Here is a 22,651-nt window from a genome sequence, read left to right as displayed (position 1 = left end):
AGACCTACAGCAAAAATCTCTCTGGGGAAAAACAAACAAACAAAAATTCCAATAGATAATGGGAGAAATTTCTCGAATATGCACTTACCTGCATCATTTAGCCACTTCTCTAGCAGTGGCTTTAACTTGCACATGTTCTTAAAGCTGAGATTCAAGGCTTCAAAGCGAGAGATGGTAGTTTGGCTGAAGTCATTTCCATACAGTTTGCCCATGGCGAGCCCAACATCGCCCTGCACGACAGAGAGCAGGAGTGGGGTTGGGAAGAGGAGGAGAAAGTGCATCACTGAGCCGAGCTCCCAGTAACTGCCCGAGGCCGAGAACCACCCATCCTTCTGCTTCAGCTCCACTCCTGCCTAAGCAGAGCATTCCCACGAGGACTCTGCTGGGCCTTGACCATGACAAGGTTCAACTCTATCCCATCTGCTTTCCCATGCTACCTTATGTAGTGAGGTAAAATTCCGACTAGGTCGCAAAAGGTCATGCTGATATGTGATTAATATAAGCCTCTTAACTGACACAACCAAACTGATTTAAGTAATCTTTAAAAATCAATTTACCTGTGTTACTTACAGAGATTAGATATAACTATTTAGATATTCCTAGGTATTTCTGAAGTAACCCAACTCCTATAAACCACTTTAAAATTTAGAAATGATCCCTCATTCTTTTTCTTCTATAAAGTATTTCTGGAAGCCATGAAAAAAAAATCTATTTTCACCCATAGTTTGGATTTCAAAGTTGGTTACAAAAAAACAGGTGTTCTAAAAGACCACTTTTGTAACCATTATAGAGACAGAAATTCACAGTAGAGAGGTTTGACCTATTTAGTCACGCCTCCATGGGCACTGGAAACTTGGTAACCTTATAGCAATAGAACAATGATCCCCTGAATATATTACAAAAGATGTCTTTCTCTATAAGCCTGGAACCTTTGAAATGTACACAGCGCTTTTCTTCCAGCTGAATCTCCCTTGTTCACACTGGGGAAAGCCTTATCTTACAGTTACCATATACCCAGATAACAGGCTCATGAAGTTCAAATGATTCACCCACTCATTTCCATTAGTTCAGTCCCAGGGCAGAGAAGCAACAACTCTTCCGGTCCAAAGTGCCTACTAGCCAGCTAACTCTACTGTGACGGCCAACTCCCAACTCTCCTGGCCACACTCACTCTGAATCAGAACCACCCTAGTCCTGATCCCCACCTCGCTCACACCCAGTTGGATACTACCGTGTGTATTAGTACCTACACTGGGTGGTACTTGGTGGTGGTGTAAAACACTTTTCTCCTTTCGGTTTTTGCTATAGGGCGTGTGAGCTCACCAGAGAATAGTGAGAAATTACCCCGCCCCAGGGGAGATGGCAACACTGCAATCCCTTCTCCTCTTAAGATTTTGGGCACCCTCCACACACACATGCCCAGCGTGATTTTCAAGCTGCCAGGTCTGGGACTTGAACCATAATCAGCCATGTGGGAATATAGTGCCTTAATCAGCAAACCACCTGCTGGTCCCTGAGAACCCCTTTTCAAACCTTCATTTTCTTACTAGTGGTAAATTTGTGATAAAAAGTTTAACAAACGGTAAACATTGGAAGTATTAAAAAAAAGACAGAACACCTAACCTTCAACTGATCTACGTCTTACTACTCCTAAAACCACAGCCACAAGTCACACGTGACAATTCAAATCTAAATGGCCTAAAATCAAATAAATTACTCTCACACAGCACATGGACAAAAATCAAATATGTTACAGGGTCCGTTCTTCGGCACCACTAGCCCTTTCGCGTGCTCAAGAGCCACAAGCAGATGATGGCCACCTGTTGGCCAGCACGAATAGGCGACATTCCCATCTCTGTCCAGAAGCTCCACGGCTCGGGAGATGCTCTACCCAGGCCGCGTGGACTCACTGATCTCCTGCCGTCAGCAGCAAGACTGGGAGAACCGGGAAAGCGAGCAGGACATACATGTGGCCCCTTATGGCCAGACACAACATATCTGAAGATCCAGGGGGGGTCGGCCCACATCTTCCCACGTTCTTTATTGTGTGTAACCTAATTCGGTGGATGGGTGGTCCCCTAAGTGCCCACTGTGTGTGTCAGGAACTTATGGTGTGTATCACGTGGATCCGCGTCACGGTCAGTTTGCTTAAGTTACAGCTTTCTAGGATACGGGGGCCGATTAAATGTAGAATTGTTTGAATGTAAGACCTTCAGTGGCGGTAAATGCTTCCTGACATTGTAACTGTACAGTTTGCTAAGATTTTCCCACAAACTTCTGTAAGATGTTACTGTGAAAATAATTTTGCGAGGAAGAAGAAAATAAAATCCCATTCGAAATCACATCTACTGAGTATTAGCTGATGGCTGTCAGTAAAGGTACAGTATCAGCTCACTAGAACCACGGCAGTAAACGACAAACCCGCATGAGATTTGTAATACCCTCGCAGCAGATATAATCAGATGCATAACCCAGCTAACGTACTTGGCTTAGTGCTCCTGTAACTCACACCATCTTGGGCTCTCCTTCACAGGAGCGTTTTCAGCATTTGATTCATATACAATCTGAACTACATTAAATCCTTTTGATACTTTCAAAAAGAGCAAGACTGAAATGGAGAAATAATGAATACACCATGTGTGGTAAGTGTGATATGACACGTTTTCTAACTATGCTGTGAAACCCCTAGCAGTCCTTTAGTAAGCAACTACAAAATTAAAAAATAACTACTGCTTATAACTCAAAAAAAAAAAAAAAAAAAAAAGGTCCCAGCCACAGCTGAGTGCCACTGCAAGATTCTGGGACTGCATAGCAGGGACGGGAGTTTGGATCCTAGGTCCATCCGAAACATCAGGTGCACCTGTGACACCGGCTAGCTAGAGGGTGGGGGCTGGGGAGCGTGGCTAGCAAGATCCTGTCTGGGGTCCCATCTCTGTCTCTCTCATAAGAGAAATGAATGTAAAATAGAAAGAAAAAGAAGACACTACTTGAAACATCTAATAACATGCATATTTAACTCAGAAGATAAGATTTTTTCATTTTGATAAATACCCTGAAAGTCCAACTTTCTCTTGTGTGTATGTGTGTGTGTACTTAAATGTAAATGAACTGAATACAAAGCAACCTGTGAATAACTGACTTAAAGACATAAAGGTTGGTGGACTGATTTTCCCATCCAGTAATATGGCTTTAATCCACGTCGTTGAGGTGTGAACCACTGCCGCGGCCAGGCCACTCTGAAGGATAAAGACTGGGTTACGCCAAAAAGAGGATGAAACCACGGGGCAATCTCCAGACCACGTGTGGCTCCTTTACACGGAGAGAAACAGCACTGAGGACGCACTGGGCCAAACGACACGGGAAGGTGAAGCACTGGTTGGGCAGACGTTAGACTGGCAAGTCCCCTGACATCCCTGAGCTGTCATTCAGACAACGACCTCCCAGGGAGCCCCAGGACACAGGGCTGACAGACTAAACGGGAAGCACTGCTAAATATGTTACTTGACATTTATGTCAGCTCATTAACTCACCCCTATCAATGTAGTTTTGTTTTAGCATTTTCTTTTCCAAATAAATAATTTTAATCTTTCTTTTTTTTTTCCCCTAATTTGGGCATGGGCACTCACCAGAGAAAGACAGTGTGGGGGATTGGGGCGGAAGTGAGAGGGTGAGAAAGCAAGCTGCCAGGTCCGGGACTTGAACCGTAGGCAGCCATGTGGGAGTCCAGTGCCTTAACCACCTTGTTACCTGCTGGCCTTTTAACTTTGCTTTAAAAACAAGCCAGATCATTCAGCTGCTTTAAAAGTACTAAAATAGCTCTATATTATAATTTTTTCATAACTGTAACTCCTCACAAATGTAACTGAATTTCCTTTCAAATTATATCTATTTTTAAAATAATTTCATGACCCTAATACATAATTAGTTTCTTTGAGCAAAAATAAATTCCTAAAGAAATAAAAGAAATGCAAGTCTGATACTGAAAACACCTACAATATGTGAAGTAATGCCAATGCTGGTTTTTGACCTGCCCGAGCAGGTAGTGTTATTATACTTCTAATGTAAAATAACTTAAATAGTATTTAAATGGGAGCTTTAATCCCAAACAGCGATTGTATTCTCTGGAAAGAAAGCATCAGGTTTCTCCTGACTCGTAAAAACACCTAATCTAATCCATAAATGCCATTCAGTTTGGCTGTTTTTGTGACAGGCTAATCAAAGAGTAAGTCAGTGGCAGTGCTTAGAACAAAAGCGCTGTGTATCCAGACGCTTGTTTAAACCAACACAATCGTTCCACTCCAAGGCCCTCCGTTAGCAGACATACAAGAAAAGTTCGCTGGATCTTGATTAATTTGGATTTTCACCTCAGTATTTATTTGACGATTAGTTGCGTGCAGGCTTAGAGAGTTCCTCTCCACTATCCCCTCACTGCCCCAACAAGTAACCAAGCCTCTGAAGTTTTCCCACTTCAGCTATTATAACTGACGCTGTGTACTCTTTCACTCTTACACATGGAGCACGAGGCTCTACAACCAGATGTCCTTCAAATAAGAAAACCCTCAATATAATCATATCATAACCTTTTTCTTCCTTTGTGAAGATCTTTGGCTACATATGCTCGCTGGATCGAGAGAGAGGGGAAGAGAGCACTGAGAGGGAGAGAGAAAAATCACCCTCAGGAGGGGTGGCCATGCTGCAGTCCCTTCTCCTCCAGTCTCCTCTCGGGACTTTGGGCACACACACGTGCACACAGTGTTTCTCAGCTGCCAGGTTCGGAACTTGAACTGCGAAGTAGGCCGTGTGGGATCCAGTGCCTTAACCTCCACACCACCTGCTGGCCAGGTACCACACTCTTCTAAGCACTCACAATGTATTGCTACGACCTCAGAGGCCTGTGTTCTTCAGAGAGAAATCTTGAAAGATTTTAACCTAAAATTCAGTTGTAATCTTACAACCAAATATATAATACCTGTTTAATTAAAACTGGGGGGAAATTGTTCAACTATTTTGTCCTAAAATGGCCACTGTACTTCCACACTTGGATTCCTACAGCAAAGCTAAAATCATACGTGTTAGGCTGTCTTCCAGAGCTGGTTGCCAAGTCCCAGCCAATCACACCAGCCACACTCCGTCAGCCACAGAAAGCCCACCTTTTGGGCTGTTTGTACACCCTACCATCCACCTGGATGGAACCAATTCAATTGCTTCTCTGCCCCACTGACGTTTTTGAACGTCATTTCCCTTTTCTGGAACTTAAATACCAAGTCAACCACAAGGCTATCTGGAATTGTCCAGAAGTCTAGGACAACTGCCTGATTTAAACTGTATTAAGATTTATTCAGTTAAAACTCTACTCTATTAAATCGACTGGTTTGTATTTCTTTTAACATACCCTCAACTCAAAAATGTAGGAAATGGCCAAGAAAGAGAGTTTAAAACTAAAAAAACAACATGGCTAAGGAACATCCGGCTCCCTGGAAGCCTCTCTGGACATGGAAAGCAAACAGGCCCACGCTGAGGAGGGCGAGCAAGGGTGGGCCAGGCCGCGCCTACCTGAGTGAATCCTAGTTTGATCCGTCTTTGTTTGAAGGTCTTGGCAAACTGCTCAAGCTCCTCAAGGTCACTGGGCTCCTCCAAGCTGGGAGTATCAATTCGCTTTGGTGTTGACTGGCTCTGTGGAAGTGTCTGAATTGGGGTTGCTGCTATTGTGCGTGTTGGGGTTGCTGGCTGTTGGAGAAGAGCAGACCGGTTAGAACACACACACACACACACACACACACACACACACACACACACACACACAAACGATACGTGTGTTTATGACAGAATTGTGCTGCAAGGAAACAACTTGAGGGGGCTTCTACATTGTGGAGGAGGAAGGCCGGCCCCACCACAGAAGGATCGGCTGGTGTCAGCAGGAAGACATCTGTGAACTTGTCCTCGCTACAGGCCCATGAGGTCCAGCACATAAGGCTACGGGAGAACCTGAATGCACAGAAATGTTTTCTGGGTCTTCAATTGTCTGATACACGTATCCTAGCCTTTTAATAAATGACTCACTTTAAGCATCTAATAGATTACTCTTTAAGAAACCATTTCACAAAGATGCCACTTGGTCCATCAAAACAGCAGAGACCGTATCTGTCTTGTTCATTACTATCACCTCTCCAACAGATGGCACTGATTTATTAAAACTGTATTTCAGGACCAGCAGATGGAGCAATGGTTATGTTGCCAGACTCTCGCATAGTCGACTACAGTTTGAGTCCTGGACCCAGCAGCTTAAAACTCACACCGGGTGTGTATGTGTGTGTGCCCCAAATCCCAAGAGCAGAATGGAGGAAAAGGGATCGCGCTGTGACTATCCCCGCCGGGGGGTGATTTCTCAGTTTCTATTTCTGTCTCCTTTTGTCTTTCCAGTGAGCATACACACCCTATAGCACAAATCTCTCTCTCTCTCTAAAATAAAACACAAAACTATGCTACAAGATGAAACGTATTTTAAGTAAGTCACTCTATAGTTTAAATAACTTATTTTTAAAGATTTTACTTAATTTTAACTTCTTATAATAGGCTACCTTTTTTGTATTTGTTCAAGGTTTCTCCATAGACCTACATCTTTCAGTCTTAACTGTAATTATGGCATACACAATTTATACTGTTTTTCTCACCTAACATTATATTTTAACTTTTTCCTATGGTATTTCCATCTTCACAATTATCGTTTTCAAAAGCTGAGACAATATTACTATAACTTATTTAACCATTTATTTTTGTTTAAAGAATTATTTAACTTTATTTTTACAATTATTTTAATATGACCAGAGAGAGAGGGAATGAGGGAGGGAGGGAAGAAGAGAAAGAAAATGCAAGCAGCCAGGTCCAGGACGTGAACCGCGGTCGGCCATGTGGGAGTCCAGCTTCCTTAACCACCATACCACCTGCCAGCCCCGATTTAACCATTTCTTAATTGCTGGGTACTTTTTTACTCACGTTTTCACTAACATAGCTAACACAACCATGAAAAGCTTTGTGCATACAGTATTTTTTCTACCTGTGTAGTTAGTTCTCTTAGATAAATTCACAGGAAGTTTTCTGGTAATTAGATGCACATTTTCAGTGCTTGATGCGTATCCTAAAGTCAGTTTAAATTATACAAAGCTAGTTTCCTCCATGTGCTCTGTATTAGCAGGCTTAAAAAACGTCTTGCTAATTCAGGGAATAAACAGTCCTTCACTGTTGCTGTCACTCGTGTTCCTCTTACTACTCCACGTGGAGACCTGTCCGTGTGTCAATCAGGGCTTGTGTGTGCTTGGATGCGAGCTGGGTTTATGTCTGTGACTCACTTGTATGTTGACATCTTTATTCTCAGCCTTTTTTTTTTTTTGCCATGAGGCGAGTGCTCTCCAGGAGAGGCAGAGACACAGAGAGAGGGAAAGTAAAAATCACTCCCTAGCAGGGATGGCCATACCACAATCCCTTCTCCTCTCCTCTCAGGGTTTTGGGCATACACACACATGCCCAGTGTGATTTTCCAGCTGCTGGGTCTAGGACCTGAACGATGGTCAGCCATATGGGAATTCAGTGCATCAACCACCATGCCACCTGCTGGCCCCCTCATCCTTATTCTTAAAGAGCTCATTAAATGTTATAGATTAGGCTTTCGTCTGTCATATCAATGCAAATAATATTCCTAATCTGCTCTTCCTTTTGCTTTTTCAGTGTATGTAAACTTTAAATTATTATTTGGGTATTGTTTCTTTCATTCTCGTATTTTCTGTTGCTTCAAATCTTGGTCTTATCACAGCCTTTTAAATTCTGCCATCTACCTAGTGAGTATTTAGTAAAAATTCATGTGTATTTCCGTAATGACTAACAGGTGCTTTTTTGTTTTTAAGAATCATTTTATTTTAACTTTATTTATTATTATTATTATTGTTACTTTCCAATTTGATCAGAGAGAGACAAAGAGAAAGGGAAAGTGAGAAAGGAAGCCATCAGGTCCAGGACTTGAACCATGGTTGGCCAGGCAGGAGTCCAGAACCTTTAACCACCACGCCATCTGCCACTCCAATGACTAACAGTTTTAAACAATTTCTAATATACTTATGGGGCATTCGCATATTTTCTTCAGTAAAGTAGCTTCAAATTTTTTTGCCCCATCCCCCCTAAATCAATTTGTCTTATTAAATTGTCTTAAATTGTCATATAGTCTGGATACAAATCTTTTATCACATGTATTTTAAGAATATATTCTCCCTATCAGTGGTTTTTCTTTTTATTCTCTTAAGAGGCCTTTAACTTCTACAATATTAAATTTATCAATTTTTTTTCTTAAATAGTGTTTTGTGTTCTATTTTTAAAAATCACTGCCTTACCCAAGAACATAGATTTTTTTCTTTAAAGTTTCTTCTAGACATTTAGGTTTGTGACTCATTTCAAATTGATACTTCAGATTTTGGAGCATTTCAGATTTGGGGTTTCCAGATTAGGGGTGTTCAACCTACAATGCACTAGTAATAAGGGGTAACTTCTACGCTGCAGAGAGTCAGAGCTAGAAGTGGGAGCTGGGATCAGTTATCTCCTTTCTAGGTAGGGAGCCTAAAGTTCAGAAAGGAAAAAAGTAACATGCTCAACCTCACAACTAGATAAGAAACAGAACCAGGTCTATAACCTAAGCCTCTAGAGGCCTAAGACCTGTGCATTTTACATGCGTATGGTGGTTCCAGAGCCTAATAGAGAAGAGCTGAAAAGCAACATTAAGCGTTGAAAGGAAAGAAAATAAAGAGATCAGAGCTTTTGTTGCTGTCTCTGAGAAAGGACAAAGGACCTTGATGGGCTTTAACTGAGGTGGCATGGCAGTTAAGGGCAGTGGACTCCTGCATGGCCAACTGCAGTTCGAGTCCTGGACCCGATGGCTTACTTTCTCACTTTCCTTCTCTCTCACTCTGTCCCTGTCAGGTCAAATTAAAATAAATGAAATGAAATAAAATGAAATAATTATTTTTCAAAATAGCCACCACACATCACTACTCATTTATTCCTGTGAACATATAGGTCATTCTCTATGAACTATAAGAAATAGAGGTTAGGAAGATTTTCAACGCCTTCAGCAATGTGGAAATGCCTTGCTATACCACGCTGGCAAGCCCAGCTGTGAATTCTGGGTCAGTTTGAAGACTGGCTTATTTTTATTAGGGTTTTTGTTTTGTTTTGTTATGTTTTAGTTAAACAAAGTCCAAAGGTTTCGCAAAAGAATAGGAGAAGAGAAGGCAAGCCTCAGGGGAGAAAACTGACCTGGGAGGTGAGGGTGATGCTTGGCTGCGACCTGGACCCGATGGCTTACTTTCTCACTTTCCTTCTCTCTCACTCTGTCCCTGTCAGGTCAAATTAAAATAAATGAAATGAAATAAAATGAAATAATTATTTTTCAAAATAGCCACCACACATCACTACTCATTTATTCCTGTGAACATATAGGTCATTCTCTATGAACTATAAGAAATAGAGGTTAGGAAGATTTTCAACGCCTTCAGCAATGTGGAAATGCCTTGCTATACCACGCTGGCAAGCCCAGCTGTGAATTCTGGGTCAGTTTGAAGACTGGCTTATTTTTATTAGGGTTTTTGTTTTGTTTTGTTATGTTTTAGTTAAACAAAGTCCAAAGGTTTCGCAAAAGAATAGGAGAAGAGAAGGCAAGCCTCAGGGGAGAAAACTGACCTGGGAGGTGAGGGTGATGCTTGGCTGCGACTGTAGGAGGTTGGCTTGGCTTTGCTGAGGTAGTTGCGTTAAAAGATTTTGCGCTTGCAGGAGACCTGCAAAAATACACACACGTTATGCCAGAAATATTAAGACTATTTTGAACACAAATCAAAAGAAAGAATAAGAGCATGACCTGAAAATTCTAAGTGCTCTTCTGTGAGTCTTATTGGTCTTAAAACTCTTGTCTTATTTGTCTAAAATTCAATGTTGCTATATACCAATTTGGGCAAGAAGAGAACATTCAAATAAAAGAGGTACATCTTTAGCATAATCTGAATAATTTCTTTGATAAAGAGTTAATTCTTCCTTTTATTAAGGAATGAATGGAAGTGAATAATTCTCTAATGGAGGAAGCTAGAAATTCAAAAAAAAAAAACCAAAACCCTCAATTTCTGATGGCAGAACCCACTGGAAACTGCGTACGTATGCTACACCAGAGAACTGCTTCATTAATGAAGTAGGCTATCCTGTAAGCAGGGAAAGATGCTGTGTTCCAGTCCTTTATCAAAGATCTGCCTTTCAGTGAAGATAAAGTTGAAAGGTAAGTCTTCCTTCACAGTAACGCTGAACCGTCTCAGCTTAAAAATGACTGATACGTGATGTCAACAAGGCTTCATGGGACTACTGACTTTCAAGTAAACATGTAAATCCTCAATATATTTATAGTGGAAGGCTAATCAATTACTTGACTCTACAATCTTTTTTTTTTTCCAGAATCTATCATGAGAGGGGGCTGGCAGGTGGTGTGGTGGTTAAAGGTGCTGGACTCCCACATGGCTGACCGCAGTTCAAGTCTTGGACCTGGTGGCTTTGTCTCTCTCTCCCTCCCTCCCTCTCTGGTCAAATTTAAATAAGTAAAGTTAAATAAAATAATTCCTAAAATAAAAGAATCTATCAAGAGAGGACCAATCTAGAATATCCTTATGTAAGTATTTAACCTATAGTAACCATTTTTAAACATAAAGCTGTTACTGTAATACTAAATATAGGATTTCTTATGCTGATATAAGAGTAAAGATAGAAATTACCTGACACAGAATGTGAAAAAAGAAAAAAAAAGGATCCTACCATTCAAAAATAATTTTCTAGAAAGCTCTGACTTTTCTTGTCCTAGGGCAAGCAAAACATACTCAAGGATGATTAAATGCAATTAAATAGAGAACATGTCATTACAGACTTCTCCTAAAAGGCAATTTGGACCAAAAAAAAAAAAGTTTATGGAGGTTTGAATGACCACGCTGCTTCCCCAAGTATCTATCTCCGTACAGATCGATCCACACAGGGAGCTGGGGGACCTTTCTGAATGTACTTCCTCATCAAAATGTCCCAACGGGCTCACATTACAAGCTGGGTAGCACTCGCAGCCACCGGCAATCTGGCCCTGTCCGGGGCCCACGGTTCATCTCTCACTGCTTCCTCCCACTCACTGCCTTTTCTCCTGGCTTAGGGTGAGCACGCTCCCACCTCAGGTGCTGTGTCTTCCCTTGCCTACAAGACACTTCATGGGGTACTCAAGCGTAGCAGCCCACCCTGCATCCATTTGGTTCCCAGTTGAAATGCTGCTGCTCCAGAACGGTCCTGGCAGGTCACGTGCCCATTCTGCCATAGGCGCATCCTCCCAGGCAGCCCTCATCTGCCGCTGCCTAGCACCTCTCGCTACCAAAGCACTTGTTCATACACTTACCGTCTGACTCCTCATGACTGCAAGTGCCTTAACTTGTAGACCAACGTCACATCCCTTACAGGAGCAATGGAAGGCACGTAGCAGGTACCCGACAAGCTGCTGAGTAAACTCAACTAACCCAACGTTCATCTCGGTGCCGTCCCTAGGCTTCCCTGAGGGTGCAGGGTGGGCAGTCGTGTCCCCACATTCTGAACTGGCTGAGGCTGGGCTTAGACCGTGCTGGAAAGACCTTGCCGGGGTGTTACTTTTGTTTTTCTTTCTATCGGGAAAAATAAACTCAAATACAAACTCAAATACATACATACGTACGTACATACATATATACTAATTGTACCAGTTTGAAAAAATTTGAAGGATAGTCTGGAGAGGAGAACAACACTGTATTTTATGTCAATGATTAAAATGAATCTAACATATAACATTTTTACAAATGAAAGACTCAAGAATATTTGGAAACAATGCAAACTGAAGCTGACATGAGCCCAAAGGACAGGAGCCCTGCGCCCCTTAAACACAGGGTGTTTCAACACATGAGCGTCTTTCAAGTTTAGCACTCAAGATTTCTACTACCTTGTAAGTGACAAGAGTAGATTTTAAAGATCATTTATGTCTAGTCAGGAATTATAATCCCAAATGTTTAAGTTTTAAATTTAAACATTAAAGTAGCTTATTTTATGAATAAATTCAAACCTTAGCTCTTTGTGCCAAAGCAAGATCAGCTGAAAATGCCAAGAGGTTTAGACTGGTTTTTTTTTTAAGTTTTTTTTTTCTTTTTTTTTGCCATAGGGCATGTGCACTTCTTAGAGGGAGACAGAGAGAGGGGAAGTGAGAAATCGCCCCAGGCAGAGGGCCATGCTGCATGGCCTTCTCTACTCTCCTCTTGGCATTCTGGACATACACACACACGTGCCTTCCCTGATTTTCAAGCCACTTAGTCTAGGACTCAAACTACAGAGTTGGCCATGTAAGATCCAGTGCCTTAACCACCACACCACCAGCTGGCCTGAAGCTCAGAGAGGTTTAGAATTTCCTTTAGGACCAATTCTTGCCACTTTCCTGCTCCCCAAACAACAAAAAACAAATAAACAAGTCTCCTAACAAAGAACATCTATTTATTTTAAAAATAAATAGTGAGGGGGCTGGCAGGTGGTATGGTGGTTGAGCTGCTGGACTTCCGAATGGCTGACTGCAGTTCAAGTCCTGGACCTGGTGGCCTGAGAATCACAGTAGATAGGGATCATCTAGATGCCCGAAACACTCAGACAAGAAGCCACTTTAAACCTGCTGTGTCCTGGTGTGTTCAGGGACCAAGGTGACCAAAGTTAGGCTCTAAACCTCATCTTCTAGACTCCCAAAGCACTCAGACAAGGTAGGGGACTTCTGTCTTCTTTCTGCCTCTAAATTATTTATTTATTTATTTATTTATTTATTTATTTATTTATTTATTTATTTATAAACAGCTTCTTCTCACCTCTGGCCTTTTCTTTCTCTTGCTAATTTCAGAATCCATTTTAAATCTGTGGGGTGTCTTGGCACCTTTGTGTGGCATGCTAGCCGTGTGGTTTTCATTTTTTACCTTTTAATAAGGACATTTCCCCTTTTTTGGTTGTTTTGTCTAGTTTTTCTTTTTTCCCTTTTGCTGTTTGCTTTTTTTTTTTTTTTTTAACTTTACTTTCCCACTTTGCTCTGCAGTCTATACACAGTGAGTGTCTAAACAGGCCTGGGTGCACTGTAGCCAAGCATCTGAATACTTTCAGGGTTACTGAAATCAACACTTATTAAACTTCCTGCTTTAAGTACGAAACTTCTTTTTATATATCTGAACTCCTAATTTCTTTCTTTTCTCAGTGTGGATACCACATTGCAAAACACAATAGAGGAGAGATTTTTGTCACAGAATGACCAGAAACCACTGCAAAGGCACAAGAAATATGAGAAACCAAGGAAATAGCTCTCCTGTAAGTGAAAAGAACAGTTCTTCACCATCCACAGACAGCACAGAGGAAATCATGGAAATGTCTGATAGAGAACTCAGAATATTTAGTGACAAAACTAAACAAGATACAAGAGGTGAGACACATGAACTCCAGAAGATGCAGGAGAAAAGAGACGAGTTCCAGGAGGTGGAGAAGTTCTTGCATGATCTGAAAGGTACTGCACACCATAAAAAACAAACAGAGCTATTAGAGATGAAGGATGCAATACAGGAAATCAAAACCTCCCTCAAAAGTTTTAAAAGCAGATTAGTCCATGCAGAAGATTGAATCTTGGATGTTGAAGGCAAAACCTCTGACCTAGCAAAAACAATCAAAACGGGACCAGCAGATGGCTTAATGGCTATGTTGCTGGACTCTGCAGTTTAAGGCTTGGACCCAGTGGCTTAAAATTACACTGGGCACATGTGCGTGCATGCCCAAGATCCCAAGAGGAGAATGGAGGAAAATGGATTGAGGCGTGGCCATCCCTCCTGTGGGGGGGGCGGGGAGGGTGATTTTTCATATTCTCTCTCTGTCTTTCTGGCATGCACATGCACCCTATAGTAAAAACCTCTCCAAAAAACAAAAAACAAAACAAAACAAAAAGAAAACAAAAAACACAAAAACAATAAACAACAAAAACAACTGAGAAAATAACCCAAAAAATGAGAATACTATACGAGAAATATTAGATACCATTAGGCGCCCAAACACTGAATAATTGGTATTCCAGAAGGTGAAGAAACTAATAAGGGCATTGATAGTCTACTCCATAAACTCTAGAAGAAAACTTTTTAAGTCTAGAGAGGCATTCAACTATCCCGACCCAAGAAATACAAAGGACCCCTAATAGAATCAACCCAAGAAGATCTTCTCCAAGGCACATCATAGCCAGACTGACCAAATCCACAGACAAAGACAAGATACTAAAACTGGCAGGAAACAAATGTTAGGTTACTTATAAAGATTATCCCATCAGGCTAACAGCAGACCTCTCATCAGAAACAATGCAAGCAGGAAAAAATGGGAATATATATTCAAAGTGTTAAGTGAAAAACAGTTTCAACCAAGAATACTAAACCCAGCAAGATTATCTTTCATATGGGAAGAAAAAACAAAAACATCCTCAGATAAACAAAACCTGGAAGAATTTACCAACAGCAGATCAGCTCTTCAAGAAGTTCTAAAAAAGTGCTTTACCAAGAAAACTAAAGACACACATACAGAATAAGAGAACAAAAAGGGGGACCAGCAGTTAGCGTAATGGCTATGTCACTGGACTCCCATGTAGTCGATCATGGTTCGAGTCCTGGACCCACTGGCTTAAACTCACGCCAGGCGTGTGTGCGTGCATGCCCAAGATACCGAGAGGAGAATGGCGGAGAAGGGATTGCAGCGTGGCCATCCCCCTGGGGGTGATTTCTCACCTTTTGTCTGTCTGTCTGTCTGGTGAGTGCACAAGCCCTATAGCAAAAACCTCTCCAAAAAAAAAAAGAAGAAAAAAAAAACAAAAGAAAACAAAAAACAACCAAGAAAACGACCAACTTAATGCTAGGGAGAAGAAACATCAACAACACTACTGAATGTTAACTTCTAGGATTAAACAGAAAGATCAGGCCACCGTAAACACTGCAAATTCAACAGATGAAAAGATTAATTACATAAGACTGAACTGAAGAAATAGACATTTAGGACTTTTGAGTAAAACCTTACTATCTTTTATTTATTTATTTATTTATTTTTTGGGGGAGAGGTTTTCACTATAGGGCGCATGTGCTCGCCAGACAGAGAGAGACATAGAGACAGAAAGCGAGAAATCACCCCCCAGGGGGGATGGTCACGCCGCAATCCCTTCTCCTCCATTCTCCTTTCGGGATCTTGGGCACGCACACACATGCACCTGGCGTGAGTTTTAAGCCACCGGGTCCGGGATGCGAACCGCGGTCGACTACGTGGGAGTCCAGCGACATAGCCATTACACTAACTGCTGGTTCCCACCATCTTTTATTTAATATGCTTTGTTTTCCAATGTAGGATTTTGTTTTCTTTTGAACTATTGATAGGTTTCGCAATTTGTTAAAATGTTTTTCCTTCTTGTTTCTTTAAACTGTTCTTCCTTCCTGAGCCCTCTGGAATTGGAAAATATTTGGGAGTTTTCTTATTTTATGGCAGAATGACTATTTGCATAAGTTCAATAATATCTGTTGCCTTGAATCAGAAATCGGACATACTCATTATTGGACGGGGTTTTGACTGGAAAGCCATATCTGAAGATTAACCAGAAAAGTACGTAAGTGAGGTAAATCTCAAGTAAGCCAACGGTAGCTCTTGCAAAGATGGCCTAGCACCATGAAGAGTTCTGCCTGGCAGAGAGGATTAGAAAGCCTATCTGAAATAATTTGTACCACAAAATAACCCGGACTTTTCCAGTTCTGCATTGTAATCAGTAGAGACTGCAAAAGAGCAGCCACAACCAGAGATTTATCTTGAGGAAGACTATAGGAAGAAAGAGATTGATCTTTGATGGCGGATGGTATATCACAGAATACTTGGTAGGCAGGGCCGAATTGAGAAGGTTTATGTGTGAATTGTGTGCTGGGTGTTTGCTTTTCAAGGGTTTGAATAGTTGACATGCAAATATTTCCTCAAAAATATTTAAAACCATACTATCTCTGTTATAGAGTCACAAACAAAATTATAACAAATATTCTGATAATTATCTTTAAATTCAGATTCTTGAAATTTTGAAAGTTGTTTATTAACTGTCAAGAACTATGGAGTATGAACAGAAACTTTTTGATATGTAAAGAAAATGTTTGTGGGGGACCAGCAGTTAGCATAATGGCTATGTCGCTGGACGCCCATGTAGTTGACTATGGTTCGAGTCCTGGACCTGGCGGCCTAACATTCCGCTAGGCAAGCGTGCGTGCGTGCCCAATATCCTGAGAGCAGAATGGAGGAGAAGGGATTGTGGTGTGGCCATCCCCCCTGGGGGTTATTTCTTGCTTTCTGTCTCTCTCTGTCTTTCTGGTGAGTGCATGCACCCTATAGCAAAAAACCTCTCCAAAAAAAGAAAAAATAAATAATAGAAAGAAGAAAATGTTTGTGGGAAAATGTAAGAACAAATAAATGAATGTTTTAAAAAAACAATAGATAGATAGGTAAATAAATATTAGAAATATGGGACCAGTAGTTAGCATAAAGGCTATGTCACTGAACTCCCATGTAGCCAACTGCGGTTCGAGTCCAGGACCCGGTGGCTTAAACTCACGCCGGGTGTGTGTGCATGCGTGCCCAAGATCCCGAGAGGAGAAGGGATTGCAGTGTGGCCACTCCCCCTGGGGGGGGATTTCTTGCTTTCTGTCTCTCTCTCTCTCTCTGTCTTTCTGGCAAGTGCATGCAACTTATAGCCAAAACCTCTCAAATAAATAAATAAATAAATAAATATTAGAAATATAAAATATAAATGGTGAGAGCATAAAGGGCAGAATAAAATCTCCAACAGATTTTGATTAAAGTTCAGAAATGTATCAGTAAGAATGTTCCCAAGAAAAAGGAAGAAAGGTCATTCTGGTAAATAGCTTAGATTTCTCTTGCTATAAATTAAATTCTAGACAGTTACACAACCTAGCAATAGTGTCTAAAAATAGTGCCAGAAGTTTTAGATTGGGGCCAGCAGCTGGCATAGTGGCTAAGGTGCTAGACTCCCACATGGCCTACCATGGTATAAGCTTCAGATCCAGAGGCTTGAAAACCACACCAGGCATGTGTGTGTGTGTGTGTGTGTGTGTGTGTGTGTGCCCGAAATCCGAAGAGGAGAATGATGAAGAAGGGACAGCAGTGTGGCCATCCCCCTGAGGAGTGATTTCTTATTTACCCCCTCTCTCTCTAGTGAGCACACACACCTTATGGCAAAAATCTAACAAAAAAAGTTTTAGATTAATAAATGAAAACTAAGAAAAACAAAAGAACTCAAGAAGTCAGTATTGAAAGCTAATTTCATGCTGAAAACATTTATTATTAAAATTCCAACAGATCAAATCAGAGTCCCCTCCTATTAAGTTAAGAATAGCTATTCAGGTTCTCAGCTTCTGTGACGTTTCTAAACACTGAATGCCACTCTGCGTATATACTTTTTTAAGGGACGTATCTCCCCAGTTCTGATTCTTCACACTGTGGGGTAACCTTGGGAAACGGACCTGGAACTCAGCAGCAGAGCTACAATGGATTCCAGGTACTTCCAAGCAGTTTCTTTCTTCTTTTTTTTTACTATACAAAGGAACAAGCGAGGCCAGGTGGTGGCACAGTGGTAACACAACTGGGCCACATGGAAAGGGACCAGGGTTCGTGTGTTGGGACTTCCCTGATCATGCTGGGACCACATGTGTGTGCCTGTGACGCAGGTTGGCTGAGATACGAGGTGGGTCACTATGTGAGGAGCCTGTTGGAAGTGCTTGTCTGTGTCTCTCATGGAAGAAATAACTTAAGTTTAAAAAAAGAAAAGACAAGAAGAAAGTAACAAATGATGATTAACTGATACCATGCTAATGGCAGCAACAATTTAACGGTTACTATACCCTTTTCTAAGTGGGTTTTACGTGGATATGCTCATGTAACCCTGACCTCCTCGAGGTGAACACTAAAAGTGTCCGCGCGTTACAGATGAGGAAACTGAGGCACAGGACAGTAACGTTACCTCTCCCAAAGGCGAACAGAGGAGGGGCTGAGCCGAGACTCAGGGAGACCTTAGGCTCTCTTCACTCTGGATCACGATCTCCCTGACGGTAACTAAACATGTGCTGTGACTCACCCATAAAGGTAAAGGGAAAGATGAGAGGGAAGGAGTGTAAAACTGAGGAAGGTTGGGGGGTGACCTGTCCAAGGTCGCCGACTCTGAGCCAGTCGGTGTTCCACTCCTTGTGCATTTTCCTAATCGTGTAGAAGGTTGAGGGCAGGGAGAAAGGTTCGGAACATGAGACTCCTTTGCAAACACTAAACCTATTCAGAGTGAATGGTCAACCCCACTTTCCAAACCTAACACACACTTCAGCCTTCCCTCCCTTAGTCTCTGAATTCGGTCCCTCTCTCCGTCCCTGCTGAATTCTCTTCCACTGTCAGCACACTGTCTGCTAGTTCTGACCTCTGAAAGCACAGCCTCCCCTTCTGACTCCACTTACTTCTACACCTAGAGGGCCGGTTTCAGCAGGGTTCTCTGAACACTGCATGGATATTTTCTCTGAGTGACCCCATCAACCCTCAGTTTCCTAGTAACTCAGGAATACCTAGATGCCTCTTCCCAATCACTAAAACAAATCTAACTGGCCACCAGAACCACAGCTCAGTCCTCGTCAACCTCAGTAGGATTGCCACAATCTCCTACCCACTGTTACTCTATTCTTATCCCTTCTAACTTTTCCTCCCCAGGTTTCAGCATCGACTTTCTTAAACCTAAACATGGATAGGTCACTTTTCTGTTAAACCTTTTTTGGTACTACTTATTAGAAGGTACTGGGTCATTCGCATTAGAATTGTCAAAATGCTGGTTAAAATTTGGGGAGCATGGTTCAGGAACATATTTTTCTAAATTCTTCAAGTGACTTTTTTTTTTTAACAATTAGTTATTTCATTTTATTTATAATTCTTCTTTTTAACTTGATATATGTCTAGTGAGAGAGAGAGAGAAAGTGAGAAAGCACGTTGTCAGGTAAGAGATTCAAACGAGTCAGCCACATGAGAGTCCAAATGCCTGAACCACCATGCCACCTGCTAGCTCTCCTCAGTTCTTAAGTGAACTGAACCTTGTGAACCATTAAGTTGTAGGATTCGGGGCCACACTGTAAGGCTCTTGAGTGATCTGCTCTCCACTCTTTCTGGTTTCCAGTTTCACTATTATCCACACGTGCAACTCACACTCCAGTCTTTGGTTACTACTTCCAGTTCTCAAACACAGCTTACTGATCTTTCCTCTGTGCCTATGAGCTTTGCACATGCCATGCGTTTTCTAAGACCGACCTCCCTCTCTCCTCCGCAGGCTACGAGTGCACTCTCCCAAAGCACTACGGACACTGCTCTGCTCACAGAGGTACAGGGCGTCGCCTGGCTCCCACAGTGCTCTGCGTAGGGGAGACCACCACCACCACCAAGTACGCCGGCTTCTCTGCCACCGGGCTGTGAGCTCTGTGCAAGCTGAAGTGGACTCACTCCTCTTTCAGCCTTAGACATATGCTGGGACAGGTATTTCTACAAGAAATTTTTTAGACTAAAAAATCAAGAAGACAAAGGCCAAAAAGGCTCCCTCCTAGAAACAATGAAGAATCAGTAGGTGCTAGTATTCCTTGGTATCATTATACTCTACCCTCAATGCCCGACTTGACAAATATGATCAAATTTCACTATTGCTTGACACAGAAACTACACAGTATTTACCACTCAAAGGCTTCAAGATTCTTTTTTTTTGAGAGGTTTTTGCTATAGAGTGCGTGCGCTCACCAGAAAGACAGATTGAGACAGACAGAAAGCGAGAAATCACCCCCTGGGGGGGATGGCCAAGCCACGATCCCTTCTCCTCCATTCTCCTCTCGAGATCTTGGGCACACACACACATGCGCCCAGTGTGAGTTTAAGCCACTGGGTCCAGGACTGGAATGGTGGTAGGCTACATGGGAGTCCAGCAACATAGCCATTATGTCAACTGCTGGTCCCAGGCTTCAAGATCTTTTGCAACACACAAAGTCTATATAGCTTCTAATACAACACTTTCTCTTTCTCAAACTCTAAAAGAAAACAAATGATTGGTAGAAGAATATACCTTTAATGTTTAGTACATATTCTCTGAATACATTCAACTATCCAAAAACTATCCAAACATTAGAAGCAATTTATCCAATTTATGTTCAGTATGTCGAATGGTTTCATTCAGACTTTTAGCCAAATGTGTGGTTCTTCTTTAGTGGTTAACTGATAAAATAATGTGGTATATGTGACCGAAAATATTTTTCTTAATGTGAATATCAATAGTTTAAAATCAAGGAAAAATTCAATAAAAATATAATTCTAACATAACAATAGCACTTCATGTGGCCTGGTGTTTTGAAATTTTCAAAGTGCTTTTATGTACATTATCTTATTTGAACTAACATCAACACAGGATCTCACAGCTGGGGCACTGAAAACATTTATTTGGGGGCCAACACCAAATGTATTGTTGGTGTGGTGGTTAAGGCACTGGACTCCCACATGGTCAACTGTAGTTCAAGACCTGGACCTGGCAGCTTGCTTTCTCACTCTCCCTCTCTCTGTCTTTCTCTGGTGAGCACATGTGTTCTATAGCTTTGTCTGGTGAACCAATGGTTTCTATAAAAAAAAAAAAAAAAAAAAAAAAAAAAAAATGTATTTGCTGATGAAGGAGGCAGCTCGAATCAAGTGTGAGGGTGGACACAGTGGTAGTCGCTGTGCATGGCCCAGCAAGCCCGCATGCCGTGGAGGCGCTCACCCTGCTGGCCCTGGGGCGTCTGTGAGATGATGAACTGTGCTGGCTGCAGGTTGGTGGTCGGGTGCACCAACACAAACTGCTGCAGGTTGAGGTTCTGCTGCTGAAGCTGCTGCAGCTGCTGAAGATCCTGGAAAGTCAAAATGAAAACATGGATTGGAAGCTTGTTTAATCATGAGGTTCCCAACTGATGGCCTCTGTCACACCCAAGCAGAGTCGCTATGGAGCGTCCTTCGGTATTTCCCACAGGGTACGTTCCCAGAGTGCGTGAAGAGACCTGGAGCCTCTACGAGCCTTAACTATGTCTGTGGCCATGAACTGTATTGTGCCGTGGCTTACACTGAGCTCAATTTCCAGTAGTTATTTAAAATATCTCAGAACAAAAGGTAAAAGTTGTATTTTTTAACATATAAAGATCTGTATGAGTTTTAAAAATCAAGTGAGAAGAGTCTGTAAACATTTGATTTTCCTCTTGTTAAACAAAAAATTAGAGAGTTATGTCTGAATTTCTACCAATAAATTTAAAATCTGATCCATAACATAACACAGCACCTGACACTGGTCTCATGTCTTACCATTGTCAAAGCACTTTCACGTACAATATCTTATTTACACTGATGTCAACACAGGGCCTCAGCACACGGGCACTAAGCACACTTATTAGAAGATGAAGAAAGTAATAAAAGCCAAAACGTTATCTGGATAAACTCTATAGGAGCCAGCAGGTGGCATGGTGGTTAAGGGCACTGGACTCCCACATGGCAGACCATGGTTCGAGTCCCAGAACTGGTGGCTTCTTTCTCACTTTCCCCTCTCTCGCTCTGTCCCTCTCTGGTCAAAATAAGTAAATAAATAAATGAAGTTAAATAAATCAATTCTTTTTTTAAAAAAGACTCTAAATAATAGCAATAAAAGTGAGTCTGACATCTACTCTTTATCCTCATGGGTCCTTTACCCTTCTCCTTAGGAGTTCTTTTCACGTCTACTCACACTCTTGGTATAGTTTAAGCCCATCTGAGTATTTCGGGGTAAAGACAGGTGTCTAGCACGACAATCATAAGGACTTCATATATTGTACTGATAGAAGTACGTTTACCTTTATCCTCCTTTTGAGAAAAAGGAAAGATTTCATTTATTTTCCTCCTTGGTACTGTATGGTCTGTGCATCTTAAATATATTTTTCTTATTTTGGGATGCTTCGCCCTAAACCATGAAGACCAAAAGCAAACGCAGCTCCACTCAATGCCATCCCTACGCGGCAAGGAGATGACTCGCGGCCTCTCACGCACGGGTGGCAACGGTCACTGCAGAGCACGCGGAAGAACCCATGCCTGCTGTCACAGCTAATTAAAGTACATACGGTAATCCCCTGCTTCAGAAATATACTAGCCAGTTATCCAAGAACTGTCACCGAATATAAACAGCTAAATAATCAGCTCTGTTGTTATATCAACCTCCATACGCAAATGGAGGTATTCTATCTAACTCATTGGTGAGGGAGGGCACACTTACCTCACTGACCTGGAGCTCCCCAGTCAGAAAGGACACTGAGTCTGAGATGCAGCCTGCCCTCTACTCCTCACCTGCTGCCCGCGGGCCGGCGCTCCACACTCACCTGTGCAATCTGTATGGGCTGAGACAGGGGGATCTGTGTCATGGGCGTGGCGGCGGAGGCGGAGATGGTGGCCCCGGCGGCGGCGGCGCTGTGCTGCTGGCTGGCGGAATGCTGCTGCACGGCGG

At 42.0% G+C, this 22,651-nt stretch overlaps 1 protein-coding gene across 1 annotated transcript in view; it reads right to left on the bottom strand.

Annotated features, from left to right (window-relative positions):
• Positions 1–22,651, bottom strand: part of POU2F1 (POU class 2 homeobox 1) — a 109,046-nt gene that overhangs the window by 36,516 nt on the left and 49,879 nt on the right. Inside the window, exons 7-11 of the mRNA XM_006147032.3 lie at positions 22,527–22,651; positions 20,915–21,041; positions 9,721–9,815; positions 5,554–5,727; positions 89–230 (exon numbers count right to left, since the gene is read on the bottom strand). Coding sequence (XP_006147094.1) covers positions 89–230; positions 5,554–5,727; positions 9,721–9,815; positions 20,915–21,041; positions 22,527–22,651 — 663 coding nt within the window. The remainder of the gene's footprint in view (positions 1–88; positions 231–5,553; positions 5,728–9,720; positions 9,816–20,914; positions 21,042–22,526) is intronic.

Source organism: Tupaia chinensis, unplaced genomic scaffold, assembly GCF_000334495.1.
Source record: "Tupaia chinensis unplaced genomic scaffold, TupChi_1.0 Scaffold000198_1, whole genome shotgun sequence".
In the NCBI taxonomy this organism is placed as follows: Eukaryota; Metazoa; Chordata; class Mammalia; order Scandentia; family Tupaiidae; genus Tupaia; species Tupaia belangeri.
The sequence above is the reverse complement of the archived record's forward strand: the minus strand, read 5'-3'. Positions and strand labels throughout refer to the sequence as shown.